This window comes from Podarcis muralis, chromosome 5, assembly GCF_964188315.1.
Source record: "Podarcis muralis chromosome 5, rPodMur119.hap1.1, whole genome shotgun sequence".
Taxonomy (NCBI): Eukaryota; Metazoa; Chordata; class Lepidosauria; order Squamata; family Lacertidae; genus Podarcis; species Podarcis muralis.
Genome location: NC_135659.1, coordinates 36887964 through 36907290, shown reverse-complemented (window position 1 = coordinate 36907290; position 19327 = coordinate 36887964). Strand labels below are relative to the sequence as shown.

At 38.6% G+C, this 19327-nt stretch overlaps 1 protein-coding gene across 6 annotated transcripts in view; it reads left to right on the top strand.

Annotated features, from left to right (window-relative positions):
* The window catches only part of MSH4 (mutS homolog 4), a 32879-nt gene extending 14570 nt beyond the window's left edge, over positions 1 to 18309 (top strand). For 3 of the 6 annotated variants that reach the window (XM_028733066.2, XM_028733061.2, XM_028733060.2), the window contains 15 exons: positions 672 to 845; positions 2667 to 2839; positions 3430 to 3497; positions 4975 to 5049; positions 6922 to 6986; positions 7757 to 7926; positions 8108 to 8244; positions 10092 to 10195; positions 11051 to 11175; positions 12175 to 12375; positions 13037 to 13155; positions 14216 to 14344; positions 14473 to 14647; positions 15705 to 15793; positions 16644 to 18309. In XM_028733066.2, the coding sequence (XP_028588899.2) occupies positions 672 to 845; positions 2667 to 2839; positions 3430 to 3497; positions 4975 to 5049; positions 6922 to 6986; positions 7757 to 7926; positions 8108 to 8244; positions 10092 to 10195; positions 11051 to 11175; positions 12175 to 12375; positions 13037 to 13155; positions 14216 to 14344; positions 14473 to 14647; positions 15705 to 15793; positions 16644 to 16835 (1996 nt within the window). In that variant the 3' untranslated portion in view covers positions 16836 to 18309. The remainder of the gene's footprint in view (positions 1 to 671; positions 846 to 2666; positions 2840 to 3429; positions 3498 to 4974; positions 5050 to 6921; positions 6987 to 7756; positions 7927 to 8107; positions 8245 to 10091; positions 10196 to 11050; positions 11176 to 12174; positions 12376 to 13036; positions 13156 to 14215; positions 14345 to 14472; positions 14648 to 15704; positions 15794 to 16643) is intronic. The other 3 variants (XM_077928570.1, XM_077928571.1, XM_077928572.1) reach the window with 3 other exon arrangements.
* Positions 18310 to 19327: the final 1018 nt, after the last annotated feature.

Genomic DNA, 19327 nt, shown 5'->3' with positions numbered 1-19327 from the left:
CTGATTCTGAAGGTGGGAGGACCCAGCAGTGAGCCCTGGAGAAGATCTTAACAGCTAGACACATGTGTATGGGAGAAGCGAGCCCTTTAGATATTTTATGTGATTTACTATCTTTCAAAGAAGGGACGCGGGTGGCGCTGTGGGTAAAAGCCTCAGCGCCTAGGGCTTGCCGATCAAAAGGTCGGCGGTTCGAATCCCCGCGGCGGGGTGCGCTCCCGTTGTTCGGTCCCAGCGCCTGCCAACCTAGCAGTTCGAAAGCACCCCTGGGTGCAAGTAGATAAATAGGGACCGCTTTCTAGCGGGAAGGTAAACGGCGTTTCCATGTGCGGCTCTGGCTCGCCAGAGCAGCGATGTCACGCTGGCCACGTGACCCGGAAGTGTCTCTGGACAGCGCTGGCCCCCGGCCTCTTGAGTGAGATGGGTGCACAACCCCAGAGTCTGTCAAGACTGGCCCGTACGGGCAGGGGTACCTTTACCTTTACCTTATCTTTCAAAGAAGGACCTTTCAAATGTCATCAGTTTCTGAGTGTTATTTGAAAGCCTTACTCTAGCTCACCCCAGCTAATATTTTCAGGGTTTCTACCTTCAAAGCTAGGTAAGCCATAAGTCTTAAAAGCTTATGCACAATAGTATGTGCAATTTTGTTTTTATTTTGTCTTACAATTTCATAGATACTACTGTCTGGCAGCTGTTGCAGCTGTGCTGAAGTATGTTGAGTTCATACAAAATTCAGTTTATGCACCTAAGTCACTTAAGATTAGTTTCCATGGAAGTGAGCAAACAGCAATGATTGATTCAACGTCAGCCATAAACCTTGAATTAATAACTAACAACAGGAATCCTAGGTAAGTTGTTTCATTTCACGACTCTAAGGTATAGAGAAGATAGAAATGAATTTATATTTGCATTATACAACAACTGATGGATATTGATGCATACCTACGGTGTTTTTTTTTTTTAAAAGTTTGTTTTTCAGCTAAAAATATATTTTGGTCTTTTCAGTCTAACCCAGGTGTCACCAACCATGGCACCCATGAAGGGCTTCAATGGTGCTCTCGGGCAGGTGCCACAGACTGAACTTTATTGTCTTCTAGGGGGAAAAATGATATTGTAAACCTCCTTGTGATCCTCAGATGAATGGTGGTATAGAAATTTAATAAATAAATAAATAAAGTTATTAAGCAAAAGGTGCACACAGTTTTCTAAATGTGATTGCTCCCATCTAGCAGTGTATTTAGGCAATGAGTGAAGTCAGAGCTGTGATCGTTGTTTGGACACCAGGCAGTAGGATTCCCTGAGGTCCTAAAGAGCTTCTCCCCTCAAGTGCACTCCCCCCTGGTTAATCCTGTGTTTCTTTTTATAGATATTATTTGTTCCATATTGAACACGGTATAAATTCCATTCTGAATGTACCATTTCCTTTAAAGTTTGTGATTAGGCTAATTATATGCTACGTGCGATGAGCAGTCCCATGATTCTTCCTTCAAAGTTGTGTATTTAACAACAACAAAAGGAGTCATCGGAGGTGTGGAGAGAAGAGGGTTATTTATTCCAGCTCCAATCATTCTCCTAAACTTGTGCCGCCGCCACCACCATTAATTCTTACTTAGGAACCTTTAACGTAACCCAGTAAATAAGTCTTTTCCCACTGGCCTGGCTAATAACCACTTCTTGGCTAGTGTCAGCCTCTGTCTGGTACTGTCCTGCTCACTTTGCTCTCTGCCCTCTACTTGCCATAATGTGTGCACTAAAGTTATAGCTGCTTCCACCCCAGTTCTCTGTGTTAATCTCTTCCTTCCCACTGCAGACAGAAATGGTAAATGTAGTACTAGTTTCAATATATTCTTCTGAAGTCTGTTCTCTCTCTTTTTGCTTGACAGAACATACAATTCTAATATTCTTGATAACATCTGTACAAATGATTAGTTAAATTTTCCTCTCATTTGTTCTTATCACAATACTTTCATTTGGCACTGTCTGAGTAAATTACTTCCTTTTCACTGAGAAATAAAATTCACTGCTCAGAAGAAAACTTTTGATGTATTATAGTCACACACTAATAAGCAAAATGCATGACTTGGGTCTTTAATGTATGCTGAAACTGTATTAGTAAGTCATATACTTGTTGCATAATAATTGCCGGTATTATCTCTTGTGCTAATACCCTTCTTCTTTGGCACATGAAGAACAGGTTTGGAGCAGCTCACTTTAGACCTCCAGCATAATCTTCCCCTACTCCCACAGAGCAGCTGCATTGTTGGGTGCACTATGATATTGATGTCAAAGGCCACTCAGTACTTTCCTGTACATGGCATCCTTTCCTAGACCTCTAACTTCTGATTCTTTCCCGTATTGAAAAGCACCTACACACAGAGAGATGGTTGCTAAATATTTCCAGAACTATTTCAAGCCTTTGTGCAGTTAGCTGGATGCAGCGGGGGCAGAGGTTCCATCATCACTTGAGTGCAAATTTCTGTTAATAAATGCAGCAACATGCATTTCATGGAGATAGCACGGCAGGTACTGCTGTACTTTCCGCAGATTGAAGGAGCACGAGTGTAGCCTTGGAATGTGATTTGTGTGTTAGCAGTTGTAGAACGTTTAAATTGTTTTGTATCAACTTCGTAATGAGATTCCCCCCCCCCCAACTGTGCTATTTTTCAAAGGAATGGACACACTCTTTTTGGTGTTCTAAATTATACTAAAACACCAGGGGGAAGTCGGAGACTTCGATCTAATATTTTAGAGCCTTTGATTGATGCTGATACCATTAATACAAGGTTGGATTCTGTTCAAGAGCTACTTCAGGAAGAGGAACTCTTTTTGGGTCTTCAGTCAGGTAATCAAATATCGCTTTATAGAATGGATAACATACTGTATTTCCTTTAATAATGGGTATTATAATTCTATTAATCACAGCTTTTGAGCAGGATGAATATTGTTGCTGCTTCATTCTCAGCTTGTTATGAGTGGATCGCTGTGTGTGTGTGTGTGTGTGTGTGTGTGTGTGTGTATGTATGTTTTTTAAGTTTTTAAGTGTAGGGATCTCCAGATTTGATTGGAACAGTGGGGCTTGGGGGAAGGAGTGTTTAATTCTTCCTTCCTGCACCACATTTCCAAGCTAGTGGAAGTGAATTCTGATACCAATGATATATCTGTATCCCCTCCTCCCCCCAAGGCCAATAGCAGTTTTGGAGGATTATCCAGATTGATGAAACAATATGAGAGAACAGCTTCCCCCAGTGTTGCTGTTCTGATCAAATTTAATGTTTATTAAGATAAAAAGTATATTCTGTCTAACATTTTGGCCATGTTAATTTTAGATTTAAAGCAGTTTAGCCTTAATTATATTAATAGGATTAAATCGCAGTCAATCAGATATAACGGTTGTGGCTTGAGCTCAATGATTGCTTGATTTCTGTTTTATAGTTATTTCAAGATTCCTGGACACTGATCAACTACTTTCGGTTTTAGTTCAAATTCCAAAGCAGGATACGGTATGTTTATAAATACTTTTACTTCATAAATGGTAAATAAATAGCTGCCACTTATCTTTCCTTTTATTATTGATCACTTCTGTGTTTGTTTTAGAGAAATCTCTTAATTGATGTGTGTGCTCAGTTCATAACTTGCAGCACTAAATGAGAATTTTACCGTTTAAATTTGAGTACTTTCACACCAGAGTACAAATGAGATAAAAATCTTTATTAGATTTCTAGAAGTTTGCAATTACAGGGTATTGAACATATTTTAAATGTTCGTTAATTACTAATAAAAAAATTAATTTAACATACTATATTTATTTTAATAATTCACACAATTTAATGGAATTTCTCTGTGTTTAATTTTCACTGAATTACACTTACACTTTATGTTTTTGAAAATCAAATTATTTTTAGGTTTGGCATTTGTTGGTTATAACGACTAGGCACATAGTCCCAGTCTCCAAAATAATGATTTCCTACAATAAAGAGCTAATATTGTCATCATTGTTAATAATGTTTTTAGCCTCCAGTAATATAACACCAGGAAAAAATATGTACAAGCTCCAGTAAAAATTCAAATAAGAGAATGTTTTCAAACGGTGACTGAATAAAACTACATAAATGATAAAAAGGACAAAAAGTGAAATAATTCTATATAAAAAGGATACAAAATACTTTAACTTGAGGAAAGTACCAATAACACAAATCATAGCATTGTATAGTTGGAAAGGATCTTAAGGGCCATCTAGTCCAATCCCCTGCAATGCAGAAATCTCAACTAGATCATACACGATAGGTGGCCATCCAACTCAATAAAACTAGAATTAACAGATCAACCTTTATCCAGTAATAAAGTAGCTCGTGTTATGAACCCTATGAATTACTGTTCTGTTAAGACCTGCTACTATGTTATCTTTCACTAATTGTCAATTATTCATGCCTGCCTAGAGCTATAGGTGCTACTATTTAGTCTTCATGACACTAAAGCTAAATTCCTGACTAGAACATTTCTAGTAGATTACTAGAAGTGGCAAACTGGTGGTCCACAATAAATTCCCCCTTTCTCCATAGCACCATAGAATGAGATTGTTAAGTTTTGACCACTAAGGTGTTGCCTAGGTGAACAGGTAGGTGCTAAGTACTGGGGTGCGGGTGTGGGTGTATATTCCTTTTTCCCTACTGAAAGTGTATGAAAGAGGCTCCTGTTTCACTGCAAAAACTGATAAACATAGAATCACCAAGTGTCAATATTAGATGATTCTAAATGATGGCGATATAACAGTGCCAGTCAAAGTGATCAGTTCATTAGGGAGAAAGGAAATAAGTCAGTTAACATTCCTAACATTTGTGGTCATGCTTCATACGGAAAAAAATATGAATACAATTGAACAGGCAACAATTATATTAAGCACAACAGTATCTAGGCCACATTATGCTAATCAAACAGTAAAATAATGATAAAGTATATACCTTTTCTGCTTTCTAACAGGTTAATGCATCTGAATCAAAGATAACAAATTTAATTTATCTGAAGCACACCCTGGAACTTGTAGAACCTTTGAAGGTATTCTGTCCTGAAGCTTTATGTTAAATGTCAGTTACGGTTATCATTTGGCCCTATGAGTCTTAAAACCAAGTCCTCCTGCAGTGGAACTTGGCCCTTTACCATCTGTGCCACTGTGTTAGTTTGCCAGAGAAGGGAACCAGTTGCTTGCCACCTATTGTGCCTCACCACTTCAGATGGCCAGAGGGTGGTATTATTGCATCTCAACTAGGCATCCAGTAACAAAGAGCTATTATTTCACCTAGTGCTGGAAAGCTGCTGCCTGGCATTATTCCTTCGTCTGAACAATTAATTACTTAGGCCGCCTGCCCCTGTATAATTTACCTGATCACTTCCTGCTCATCTCCAGAACGCTGGCCTGACAATTGTATGCTTTAAAAAGACAGCTACAACATAGACGAAAGCATATTAGGAGTAAGCATGGCTAGTCATTGTCTAGAGCTCATTTTGGAGCCTACTCTGTGCTAGAAATCTATGTTCCAATATCCAGCAAAGCTCTTGTGAGGAGGCTTTTATCCCTTCCACCCCATGATTACCTTGTGCCATCAGAGGCCTTCTATGATACAAGGTATTTTGCAAAGGAAATCGCTCACAACTTTGATCCCACTTTTGAAAGGATACAAATGCAGAATGTATCCAGGGAGTAATTTTATCAGTACTTTATTACTTAGATGTCTTTCAGTTGTGAGCTGAGGATGTGGATAGGATTATTGGAGCAATTTGATCCATGCTCTGTATGTTTGACCATTATCTATCATGGTCAACTACATTTTGTCTGGAAGAAAAGGCTACCTGTGTTGTGGAAGTAATTAATTCGCCTTGAGAACAGGGATGGCCCTAGCACTCACTCTCTGCTCTCATGTTTTTAATGGGTGAAATCCAATGTCCATTTGTCAGTGAAATGGACACCATTGTAGAACAGATCGCCCCCACCCGCCATGCAGCCCCCTGCACACACCCAAAATATGTTCTAGAAGATAGAAGGACCTCTCTTGGGAGTGTGTGGAAGAGAGAAAGGGGTAGTCTCATCATGCAAATGGAAGTCTACTTGTGAGACATTCGCTATCACCTAATGAGTCAGTTAGGGACGCGGGTGGTGCTGTGGGTTAAACCACAGAGCCTAGGACTTGCTAATCAGAAAATCGGTGGTTCGAATCCCCACGACGGCGTGAGCTCCCGTTGCTCGGTCCCTGCTCCTGCCAACCTAGCAGTTCGAAAGCAAGTCAAAGTGCAAGTAGATAAATAGGTACCGCTCTGGTGGGAAGGTAAATGGCGTTTCCATGTGCTGCTCTGGTTCGCCAGAAGCGGCTTAGTCATGCTGGCCACATGACTCGGAAGCTGTACGCCAGCTCCCTCGGCCAATGAAGCGAGATGAACGCTGCAACCCCAGAGTCGGCCACAACTGGACCTAATGGTCAGGGGTCCCTTTACCTTTAATGAGTCAGTTAGCTAACAATGATGTTTTGTTTGTTTTAGTTGTTACTTTTTTATTGTTAGCTGCCGCATGAGTCAATTTTGATTAAGAGTCAGGTTGTATATATTTTAAATAAACTGATTAGAATTCAAAAGCAATAAAATTCTATCTTGTGCAAGATTGTTCTTTGTATTAATGGCATTTCCTAGAATGTGAGCCAAGTTCATACAATAATCAGCCAAGAGGTTAAAACACTAATGTTTAGATTTTTATTTTAAGTTGACTCTTATTCTTAAAGTTCAGTGTACAGAAAATATCTTGTTCTATGTAATCATCTAATATTGACAGATTTTATTAGCTGTTTTTCCCCAGTTAAACCTAAATGAATGAAAGGGTATTGAATCCATTAACATTTCTGTACACTTGAATATATCAGTTTTTCATGTTGATTTTAACAGGATTCTTTAAAAAGCTATAAAACACCATTGTTAAAGGCTTACTATAGTTCCTTGGAAGACAACAGGTACTGTTTTATTTTTAAAAACATCTTTGACACTGATGTTATTATTTCTGTTTTTGTAAAATGTGCATTTTATTTTCTCTAGTAGAGTAAGGAGGGTATTCAAGACCCTTTCAGATTGCTCTTCCTCCCATTGAAAGATAGGGCCAGCTTGCAAGTTGACTTTGTTGGAGGAGTGGCTGACTGGAAGAGCAGGAAACTTGCTGAAAGACAGAAAATAACCAACTTGATTAGTTAGAAACAAAGCATACCATGAAAAAGAATACATGGGTGAAAAACTAGCGCTCACATTAAAGAGGAAAAAAAACATGCTATTAATTTCAATAAAACTGCCAGTAAACAAAGAATTCTGACAAATAAAATTATTGTTCACGTCTAAGCTACATTTAGAAAACCCATGCAAAGTATCTAACATGATTGTGCAGCATTAGATATGAAGATGTTATTAGGGTTTTGAAAATATCCAAATTCAGCATGAAGAGTGGACTTCTACTCATGTAGTGGGCCTTTACCTTCCTCTCCACCAACCTGCCAGAGCAAATTTTGAGTGTGTGCAGGGGGGCTGCAGGGGAAAGGAGAAGAAGGCAAAGTTTTGCTGTTTTGCTGTGCAAGTGAAAGTCCAATCCACTTAGGCACAGACAACTTTGGTTACAACCCAGTGAATATGAAGTACAGAAGTTTTGGATTTGAATATTTGAATTGCATTACTTTTAGATAAATACAGCATTTGTAAAATATGGCATAGACATTGCCCCAATTTTATATATTTCTAGGTTTGGAGTCATACTTGAAAAGATTAAAACTGTCATTAATGATGATACAAGATACACAAAAGGATGCTTGAATATGAGAACACAGAAATGCTATGCAGTGAAGCCTAATATAAATGAATTTCTTGATATAGCACGAAGAACATACACTGAGATTGTGGATGATATTGCAGGTACTTCACTGTTTAGGTATTTAATTTTGGGTACTTTAAATATATATATGTACTTTTTCTGCAATATCATAGCCTGTACTTGTTTGCATAATATCACTTCCGTCAATATTTCTGTGATAGCTATGATGAACTTTACTGTGTTACATTATAAAATGTTTTTGTTTTACATCTTGCTATTAAGGAATGATAGCACAACTTGCAGAAAAATACAACCTTCCTTTGAAAACAAGCTTCAGTTCCGCACGAGGATTTTTTATTCAGATGAGTGCTGACTGTGCAGCAATACACAATGGTCAACTTCCTTCAGAATTTACCAAGGTACACATTTTGGAGCTGTTGGGTCATTATAGTTAGTGAATTTATGTTGAGATTTGATGGGTGTAGAATGCACCCTTATTTACACATCTAACATGCCAACCTTGCTGCCTCAATTCATACTGGATAAATGGCAGCAATTTTCCCCTTTGTCCAGCCAAGATCCAGCTTCAGATACACTACTACTTACTACTGTGCTTCAGGCTGTCTCTTCTCTGATGTTCAGGCTATCAAATCTGATGTGCAGATCACTGATTCTGTAACTGTTCTCTATCCCCCTTTTGGGGCTAGCCCCGTGCTTACCATGCTGCTGTCCTAAGAACTACTCCTCACCACTATCCAGCCAGTCACAGTACTAGTCTCCATGCTGAAGTTACTGTTAAGATCATTCATGGGGGTTGTTGCTATTTTTAGCACTGGAAATACTAGGCTGTCACACTCCCTGTTCTCATTTTCACTCTCAGCAAGGTGGTAAGATGAAAGTGTCTTAATATTTAAGCTTTAAACTAGGACTCGTAAAGGTAAAGGTACCCCAGTCACAAACGACTCTGAGGTTGTGGTGCTCATCTCGCTTTACCGGCTGAGGGAGCCGGCGTTTGTCCACTTCCGCACACAGTTTTTCTGGGTCATGTGGCCAGCATGACTAAGCCACTTCTGGCGAAGCCAGAGCAGCACACGGAAACACTGCCTTCCCGCCGGAGCGGTACCTATTTATCTACTTGCACTGCGTGCTTTCAAACTGCTAGGTTGGCAGGAGCTGGGACTGAACAACGGGAGCTAACCCTGTCGCAGGGCCTCGAATCACCAACCTTCCGATGCTATTTTGGGGCATCACACTTATTAAAAGAAGCAAGTGAACTACTGGTGGGATAGCTGGTTCGAGAGGCGCCTATGCTCTATCTTAACCCCTTCCCTCCAGCCATCAATATTAAGAAGACAAGGCTGCACTCTTTGTGGTATTGAGAACCCAGTGAAATCAGTGTGAAAATGTAATTAATACGATTAAGTGAAGTCATGCTGATTTCAGCTAATGCAGTCTGGATCTAGCCTGTTATAAATAATATTCTTTCTATAATATCTGTAAATATTCATTAACTACCCTAACTTGCAACGTTACAGAAATGAAAATAAGGATTTTCTTGTATATATTCTAGGGGTTTGTATTGAGGTAATTCTAGGAAGAGGCTTACATTTCTGAATTGAATTGTACCATTAAAAACAAGGCATCTTGAGTGGCTCAAGGACTCCCCAAATATCCAAGTGACTCTGTGGTCTCATGTCCAAAAAATGCTCAGCCCTTTCTCCCTTCCCCCAAGCAACAAAATCAAACAATCTTGGGAAAATAGGTCTAGATATTAATCACAAGTATTTTCTCAGGGCACTCCTAAGTGCAGTGATTTGCAGGAGGGATTGGAATTTGTTTTTCACATCAAGTCAATCGAAATCCTGGAGATTTATAGTATTTATTCTATTTCCCCACCATCTCCAAGTCAAAGGAGAGATCTCTATTGTATCCCTAAAAATCTGTGGGTACAGAAGCCCATCCCTGCCAGTGGCCTAGAAATGTTTAATCTTACAGTGGGATAGCTTGTGCTACCACAATTTAAACACATACAAAAGCACTTGCTATTTTAATAAACATTTATGGGGTGGTGTACATTATCCAGTGATAAAATAATTGCACACTAATTATTATCAATTTACGTTTCTGCTTTATTACTATTGCTTTTCTCTTTTTTAAAAAATAATGAAGGCAGTTTACTCTCATGTTTTTCAAATTGCTCTTGCTTTGTTTTCTGGGAGTAGTTATTTATGCTTATCTAGCATCTCTTTTTGAAATTTCCCTACAGATTACTAAAATGAAAAATGTGTATAGCTTTACTTCACAAGACTTAATGAAAATGAATGAAAGATGCCAAGAGTCTTTGAGAGAAATTTATCACATGACATACTTGTAAGAATACTTCAAACATTTTATTTGATATTGTGCCCAATTAACATTTGGATATGAGCTTTTAAATCTCTTTTTGTGGGTAGTGATTTTAAACTAGGAATTTTCACTCAAACTTGGAATTTTCACCCAGTTTCAGGTCTTAGATTCAAGCTTGCAACTTTCTTAAAGCAAGTTGTGCAATTCCTTACTGTCTTCCATGTTTTCCTCCTTTGACACTCTGGTCATACAAAGGGCTAACCATCTCCCTGGACAGTTCGTTGCTTCTAATAAAATAATATTTTATTGTCTTCTTAACGTCTTCAGTGATTTCCTTGATTTTTTATTTTATTTTTTTGCATCCCTTATTGTCTGCTTCCACTTACTTCACCAGACTTGGTGTTCCTTTTTGTTCTCCTTATTTGGGCAAGACTTACACTTATTGAAAGAAGCCTTCTAGCTTCTAATAGCTTTCTTTATTTGGGTCATTAAACACACTGGCATCCTCTTGGCCTTGGTGATACTTGTCCTGATCTGCAATATACATTCTAGATGACCTTTTATTAATCATGGTTTTGATTAACCCCCAAGCATTATGGAGAAATTTGAAGCTCCTGAATTTCCCTTTCATTTTTTAAAAAACAAACCCTGTATTTTTGAGATGTTCACTCTTTTGAAGAAAACTGTGACTGTGCTGAACTTGCTTGGCAGTTGTCCACTTCCATATAAGTAGACAATTACACATTTGGTTGTATTTGATTTATTCTTAGTTGTATTGGGATACAGTTGCTATTTCAGACTAAAAGCTCAACATTTTTATTAAATATTTTGTCTATTGCTTTGAGGAATAAAATAAACTGTGCTATTATGTGCTTTCAGGATAGTGTGTAAATTACTGAGTGAAATTTATGAACACATTCATTGCCTGTACAAACTCTCTGATGCAGTGTCTATGCTGGATATGTTGCAGTCATTTGCCCACGCCTGTACGCTTTCTGACTATGGTGAGTAGCTTTGTTATTTAGAAAAGCTTTTACTAAAACTTGCTGTTTACCTCCCCTGTCCCCAAACTGTGAATTAGTCAAATAATAGTGCTGACATAATGTAATTGGCAGATTCAAAGACTGCCTGCATCAACATGCAAATACTTCCCACTACTATAGCATCATGGCATCACCAAACCATATGTAATATAGTTTGTTTAGACAGATTCTTTGACTCAGAAGTTAAGATCTGGGTGTAATCTTTTTTATTCTGTCAAGCATCTTTGAAAATATGATTGGCTATCAAACTGAAGCTTCACTTAGTTTTTGTTGCTTTTTCATAGGACTTTAATAAGTTGCTTCACATGTCCTTCAATTGTTTCGTATGCGTCTTTTAAATAGAAGCAAATAGCGAGTTCTCGTATACAGGACAAGCAAAATATAGCAAAAATCAAATATTATTTAAGGAAACACTCCCCTGAACTTTGTTGCATTAAAGTTACAGTTTTCAAAAAGTTTCTTCTTTATATTATTCCTATCAGTGGAACTATTCTTAGGCTCAGACCCAGCACAATAGTCAGCTAGGTTAGGTGCTGCACCACCACTCACAACTCTGTCAGGCACTGGGCTGTTTCAGTGCTAGGTGGGTGGTGCCACCACTTTTGAATGGGAGCTAAGGTTGGCTCCTATCCACAGTGGCCACCAACCATGTTTGTTTACCCATTGGTGACACTTTGCTGACAGCTGCCTCCTTGGACTGCAGTCTTACCCAATTACCTAGCAGTAAGCCACATTTAAATTACTGGGACTTCTGAGTAAATGTATGTAGAATTATATTGTCAAGACATGAGGATTACTGCTTTACTCAATTTATTTGCCTATTTCGTTCCGAATTTATTGATTACTAGATTTCTCATAAACTAACATGTAACAAGAACAAGACTTAACCAAAGTAGGATTGTGATATACTTGTTATTAACAGCAAAACATTTACCGTAAATATTATCTATTTTTTCTTAGTACGTCCTGAGTTTACTGACACATTAGCAATAAAGGAAGGATGGCACCCTGTTCTTGAAAAAATATCTTTTGAGAAACCTGTTGCCAACAATACTTACATCACAGAGGGAAGTAATTTTATCATAATTACAGGACCAAATATGAGTGGAAAGTCAACTTACCTAAAACAGATAGCGCTTTCTCAGATTATGGCACAAATTGGTAAGCAGTTATTTGAACTTTCATTGTTTCTCTTATCCAGTGATTTTAGTAAACCAATGCGTTACACTTTCCTTTCCCTTTAAGTTCAGCAACTTTTAGCAGCCTTGATTCCTTCAGAGTCCCAAGTCTGTCTTAGTTTTAGAGGAGACCTTGTGAGGTTACTATCCTTACAGGAGGTCTCAGCAATTTCTCATAATCAGGAACTTAAGTTTCAAATAACATTGTTTAGTTATCTTGTTTAATCAACTCTGATACAGTCTCGCCATCCCCACCCCTGTACAAATCTGTTCCATCACTCACAGTCTCTGCCTGACTTCTCTTCCTTTCCCCAGCCCAGAATACTTATTTCTTCTCTTTTGTTTATCTTTCATTCCCCAGGCTGTGCAGTTTCCCATTATATGACTGCACCCCTTCTCCCTGTTTGTCTGAGTATCTATTGATAAGGGTGAGGCCCATACTGTCATCACCACACAAGACAATTTCTGACCAGAGAAGGCTGAGGACAGGAGTCACCTGTCAACAGAGCCTTACAAAGTTATTATTTAGAAGAGAGAACCTTATCATTTCCTACTATTTTAAGAATTTCACATGGCTAACATTAAACTGCAACATTACTGCCAACTTCTCCTCACATTAATTTGTCCTTCTCTTTAATTTGCAGGATCTTTTGTCCCAGCAGAATATTCTTCATTTAGGATTGCTGAGCAAATATTTACTAGAATAGGTATGGATGATGATATAGAAACAAATTCATCAACATTCATGAAGGAGATGAAAGAGGTATTCAGATGAGCTTAGTGTTTCTTTTATCAGTGGCCTTGATTAATATTTAATTGGCCCACAGGTTTGTACATTTTGCTTACATATAAATATTCAAGGACCTCTGCTTCTGTTTTTCTCCTTACAGGGCAAAGATTAGACTAATAGGCTGCACATACCCAATGTTTTCATTTTCTTCTTCAGCACACCAGTCCCTTTCCCATGCAAACACCTCCACCAACATACACATGCCACCTTGTAAGCTACCATTTAAATTCCGCAGACTGTGCATTCTTGTTGCAAAATAATAATGGCTAGGATCCATCAGAATCCTGGAGGAGAATCAAAGGGACTTCTACTCATACAAGGGGATATTCCATTTTCCAGTTCCCCACTCCAGCTGTGAGCAATTGAACCGCATCCCCTGCCATTTCTGAGGGGACTGGAAGAGGAGAGAGGGAACGCCCATTCAGAAAGTGGATCTCTTTCTGTAGTGGTTCAGCTTCTATGCTGAATATTGTACCAAACCATATATTGCCTTTTACATTGACTTGTGTTACTTTATCTCTCACACTGAAATAACAATTAGATGAAAATATTGCTGCTGCTTCCTTCCTTCCTGTCTCCCATAAGCCCCCAAACCTATCTGTGGCTCTATCAAAGAGCTGGAGGCTCCCGCCACTGGTTTGCGGGCCCTTTGGAAGGCAACAAAGGTGGTAGCAGTGGGGGCTCAGATATCGGTCCTGCTCAGCCCACACTTATGTACAAGTAATCAATCAGAGGCATTCAGTTGTTATTAGCACCTCTTTTTGCTGACTGACAGCATCCCTAATGGAGCTGCTACCAGCAAAGAAGTTTGAAAAGGGATGTGTAGCCTTCTGTGTGCATTGAATGTGCATTCAGAACTCTTAGACTGAGCTGTTTGTGTTGATGGATGTTCTGCTTTTATGTGGCAGCTGGTAAAACATTCCTAAAGTAAATTTCCTGACTCTTGTTTTGGGCAGGAAATGAGAATTCTTATTAACAGATTTTATCCTCACATGCTACTGCTAGTAATGAAATTTGATGTCTTTCTCTCTAGATAGCATATATCATACAAAATGCTAATGACAGATCACTTATCATAATTGATGAGCTTGGCAGAGGTACCAGTGCTGAAGAAGGCATCGGCATATGTTACGCTGTCTGTGAATATCTTCTTAATTTGAAGGTATTATTAATATTTTAATCAATAAGTGCATGAAATTTCCCTAACTATTATAAAAGATAGTAATAGTCATTAAGATTTCTCTTTTCCAATAATTTATAGTCTATTTAATTTCTTGTTTCATACTTTAGGCATTTACGCTCTTTGCCACTCATTTTTTGGAATTATGTCAAATTGATGCCTTATATCCCAATGTGGAAAACAATTACTTTGAAGTGCAACACGTGAGAAGTAGTTATGGAAGTAGGGAGAAAATTGCTTATACTTATGTTCTTTCTAAAGGACACACGGAGGAAAAAAACTATGGTAATATGCTATATGGATTATTATAATTTACAGAAATAAACATATAGAACATTAATATGAAGAGATAAAACAAGAGTACCTAGATACCTATTCCATTAAACACATGAAAGATGTTGTCTGCATGTGCAGAGGGATTCATTCAGCCACTACTTTCTGTATTTAGAACTATATGGTTTGTGCATCTATTCCACTCAGAAGCTTACTAAGATTTTTATTACCTACTTGTTATTACTGCTGCTGTCATTAGCCTCTCCACTCTGCAAAATGTTCCACTTCTTTTCAGTCTCTTATATTACTCCACTGTATTTTCAGTACTATTTGATATAATATCATGAAGAAAGAAATGGCAGTATTGGTGATCCTCTTCTCATTCTCATTATTTAATAATTATTTAGTCTGTTATGGGGGAATATTATGTAAATTGAAGAAACCTTGTTGAGCCTTTTGAGAATCAATATGACAGTTGATTCAACATGACAGTTGAACACATGCACAGCTATTCTGATTCTGATTTAACTTTCTGCTAAGCAAATTACCCAGTCAGATACTAATAAGAAGCATTTTCAAGATTGACATTAAAAGGTTTTTTTATTTTTTTAAAAAATCTTGACGCTAGTGCAGATGTAATGCTGCTGACCTCTTGGCTGTGGTTAAGTCATGTGAGCATGTGCTCCCTCATCTCATGTTTGGAGTGAATTCTACCCTACATTTCCATGGCTTAGCATTATATTTGTACAACTCCTAACGGTAGTTAAATGCTAACTATGATAACTGATAAAAACCCTCTTTATTAGGATCTGCAAAGATGCTTCAAATCTTGTTTAAGAAGAAAATTCTTGTTAGCATTGATGCAGACGTGGGAAAGGAGATGGGATTTTGGAGGGGAAGATAGGTGGAGGTTACGTGTCATCTTGTGGCCTGCTCTGCTCCTAATCTTTTAGCTTTGGTTAAAAGACCAGGAGCATTACATCATCATTGGTCCTGATAGACTTTTTGATTAAATGTAACATTCTCTACCTCTGACAATTAAAAACAGCTTCATATGTTTTATATTTAGGACTTAAAGCTGCAGAGGTTTCATCTCTTCCACCATCAATAGTACAGGATGCCAAGGAGATCATAACTCTGATTTCTAGACAAATGTCGGTATGTAGTATTATCTCAAAACATTCTCTGGTGTTAGCACTTTTTGTTAGGTGCTGATTTTAAACAATTTTGCTTGGAAGTAAATTCTGTAATTTATTTTGCATTGTATATACAGGCAACATAGTGGCAATTAATGCAGCATACCATAGGAATAAAACAATGATTTAAAAAAAATTAAAGCAACAACAACAACAATCTTAAAGCAAAAACCACCACGTATAACTCAAATTATCAGTTCAAATTGGCTCATCTATCTGCATGTTTCACATTTTAATTTTCTTAATTGGAGGCCAATTGTTTTTTGTTCATGTTTTTAATAAATGAAAGTTCCAAGTCTAGGCCCCCTTGCTGGTGCAATTGGTCCAACTTCACCACTGATAGTGCAGCCTCGACATTGGCTGCCAATACATTTGCAAGCCCAATTCAGAGTGTTGGTTTTAATTTACAGCATTATGCAGCTTGGGATCACAAGACCTATCAGAATGCCTCTCCTGACTTGAACAATTTGGTTGTAGTCCCCCATCTGTGCAAAGTTTTCCCCAGCAAGAATTGCTGGGCACCAACACTTTTGGCATCTATCTTGCTCCCTATATGTTGAGTTGGTTGTCATGGCTTATTCAATGGTGACATTCTGAGTTTTGCTTTTCTTTTTGGCGGTTGATGTGCTTTTGAAATGTTAATGTTAATTAAATGTATAATGTTAATTGTTTATAGCTGAAACTTTTGTAAGTTTAAAATCTGTTGTTAGTCCCCAGTAGATTGTTGGCATTAGGCAACTAAGTAACTAATCAATAGTAAATATAATGCTAAAAGTCTGGTTTTAATTTGTTCATGTCCTTTTAAATAACAGAAGCAACAAAGAAGTACCCCTGAAACATTAAAGAAGAAGGCTATATATCACTTAGCAAATATGTTAGTTCAAACTGCCCGTAACTCTCGACTGGATCCAGACAGTTTGCGAATATACCTAAAAGGTCTGAAGAAAAAGTATGAGACTGATTGCCTTGCTGCTGAACAAGTACCTACTGAAGACCAGCAATAATTTATACTATAGTCTGAAGCACTAATATAGGTAGAGCCTGAAAATACACATTTTTTTAAAAAAGGCATGATAGTTCTGGAGCATTCTGTTTTTCTGGTTTGCATGCACCAATTTTGCAGCAGCAAAACCAGATACGGGAACATAAACAGTATAATTCTAGAACTTTTAAATTATTATTCTTCATTTCAAAACATTAATTTCCACAGAAATATATTTAGAATAAGTTGTTTATAAAAGCTTTTAAAATATGATTAAATTGTTTTTTATTCTATATTGTTTCATTTGCCATATCTATGATATCCCTTCATATAAGTTTTATTGTTGGAATCTCTAGATGTGTTGGTTTGATAAGCTGACTTCTGGGCTGTTTCTGCTTCTTTATGGTGTTTTCTTGTGCAGTGGGCAACACTGTTATAGTAACTGCAAGTATTTATTGTAATATTGATGGCTGCACTGACATTCTACATCATGTTACTAGTAAAAAAAAAAGGATTGAGAACTTTCTTTAATGACCTAGTATTTGACCATACTAAGAGCTCCATCATTCTGCATAGAACAGCTCTTATGCATATATAATCCCATTTCAGCAGAAAAGAGTGATCTGTTCTGTTTTCTCCTGCACTTCATTGTACCTAATGTTGCCTAACAGTATAGAGTTCCTTTAAAAAACCATCCACTTTAAAGGAATTTGAGGGTATATGTTGAGCAGTGTTTTTTTTTCCTAGAAAAAAAGTGCCTGTACTCACCAGGAAGCAGGGAGAGGGCCCAGCACATGAGGGAGGGGTGTGGCCTGAAGCCAAGGCTGGGTGGTGAGCTGCTTAATGATCCCTCGCCTGCCCACCCACCTACCGGGGCACTGCCTCCCAGGTGAAGAGACTTCCCCTGCCCAGCTTTGGCAGCAAGGCTTCAGTATCGTGTCAGAGCATTGCACCTCCTTCCCTAAGCAGGCCAAACGCTTCCCAGGCTTGGGGAAAGCGACATGGTGTGTTGACAGGGTCCGAGAGTCCCCCCCAATGGTGGTAGTACAGTGGTGCCTCGCAAGACGAAAAGAATCCGTTCCGCGAGTCTCTTCGTCTTGCGGTTTTTTCGTCTTGCGAAGCAAGCCCATTAGCGGCTTAGCGCTATTAGCGGCTTAGCGGGCTTAGCGGATCAGCTGATAAGCGGCTTAGCGGCTTAGCGGATCAGCTGTTAAGCGGCTTAGCGGATCAGCTGATAAGCGGCTTAGCGATCAGCTGTTTAGCGGCTTAACGGATCAGCTGTTAAGCGGCTTAGCGGATCAGCTGATAAGCGGCTTAGCAGCTTGGGAAAAAAGGGGGGGGGAGGAAAAAAACCCTGCAGGAACTCGCAAGACATTTTCGTCTTGTGAAGCAAGCCCATAGGAAATTCGTTTTGCGAAGCACCTCCAAAACGGAAAACCCTTTCGTCTAGCGGGTTTTCCGTCTTGCGATGCATTTGTCTTGCGGGGCACCACTGTACTTCATACTGTTGCGTACTGCCAGAAAAATAGCACTGGTGTTGAGACTGATGTGTGTTGAATGGAGACTACGTATAGATATGGTGTGCATTTACATGAAGGCATGGAAAATGAGCTCAAATTGACAGTATAAACTGGATATTTCATACAGTGGTTTGTCAGTATGCATAGTTCCCAAGTGAATTTGGAAGATGTAAATTTATCTGAGGAACTACATTCATTGCCAGTCAATATACATGGTCACTAAGTGAAGACTTGAGTGATATATAATATTCTGTTTGTTCATGTCAGTTTTTACACATTCTTCATATCTTCTGCTTATTTCTAATTTCTGGTGTTTGTACAGTACATTCAACATAAATTTCCCAAAACATACATATTGCATTAAATGTTTATTTGTTTTGTTTTGTTTTGAAAACTTCTATCATATTAGATGGCCCTGGGAGGCTCTCAAAGCAATTTGCAAAAGATTCCCACAATATAAATCACATTCAACTCTGGCATCAAGAACAGAAATAACATGGTACCGCTGTGGTGTCAGAATTTTTCAACTTTCATTTCCTGCCCTTCCCTAGTATTGCCTGTCAGCCTCTGCCTACCAGGCAACATTCTGACTTATGTTCTCTGAAGCCAGAGCGTGAGGCTAAGCAGCTAGATCTCACTCAATTTGAGGGGGTAAATCTTCCCTGGGTGGTGGTTGCCAGGCAACAGCTTTCGCTAATGTCCTCTTAGCCAAGGGAGTCCTGTAATATTTTCTGTTCTTTCTTTGTATACCTCGAGAGAGAACTAAAATTCCTGGTTTGTCAAATCTCTCATTGTCCTGGCATAACCCATCAAACCCATTTTGGGTGGGGATTGTTATACCAGGCAGATAAGTGCTGCCTGTAAATGGGCACGTGGTCTTCTTTGGGTGGGGATATGTCTTCCAGTGGGGGTACTATACCAGGAGGGGGATGTGGGTGGTGGTGTGGTCTAAACCACTGGGCCTCTTGAGCTTGCTGATTGGAAGGTCAGCGGT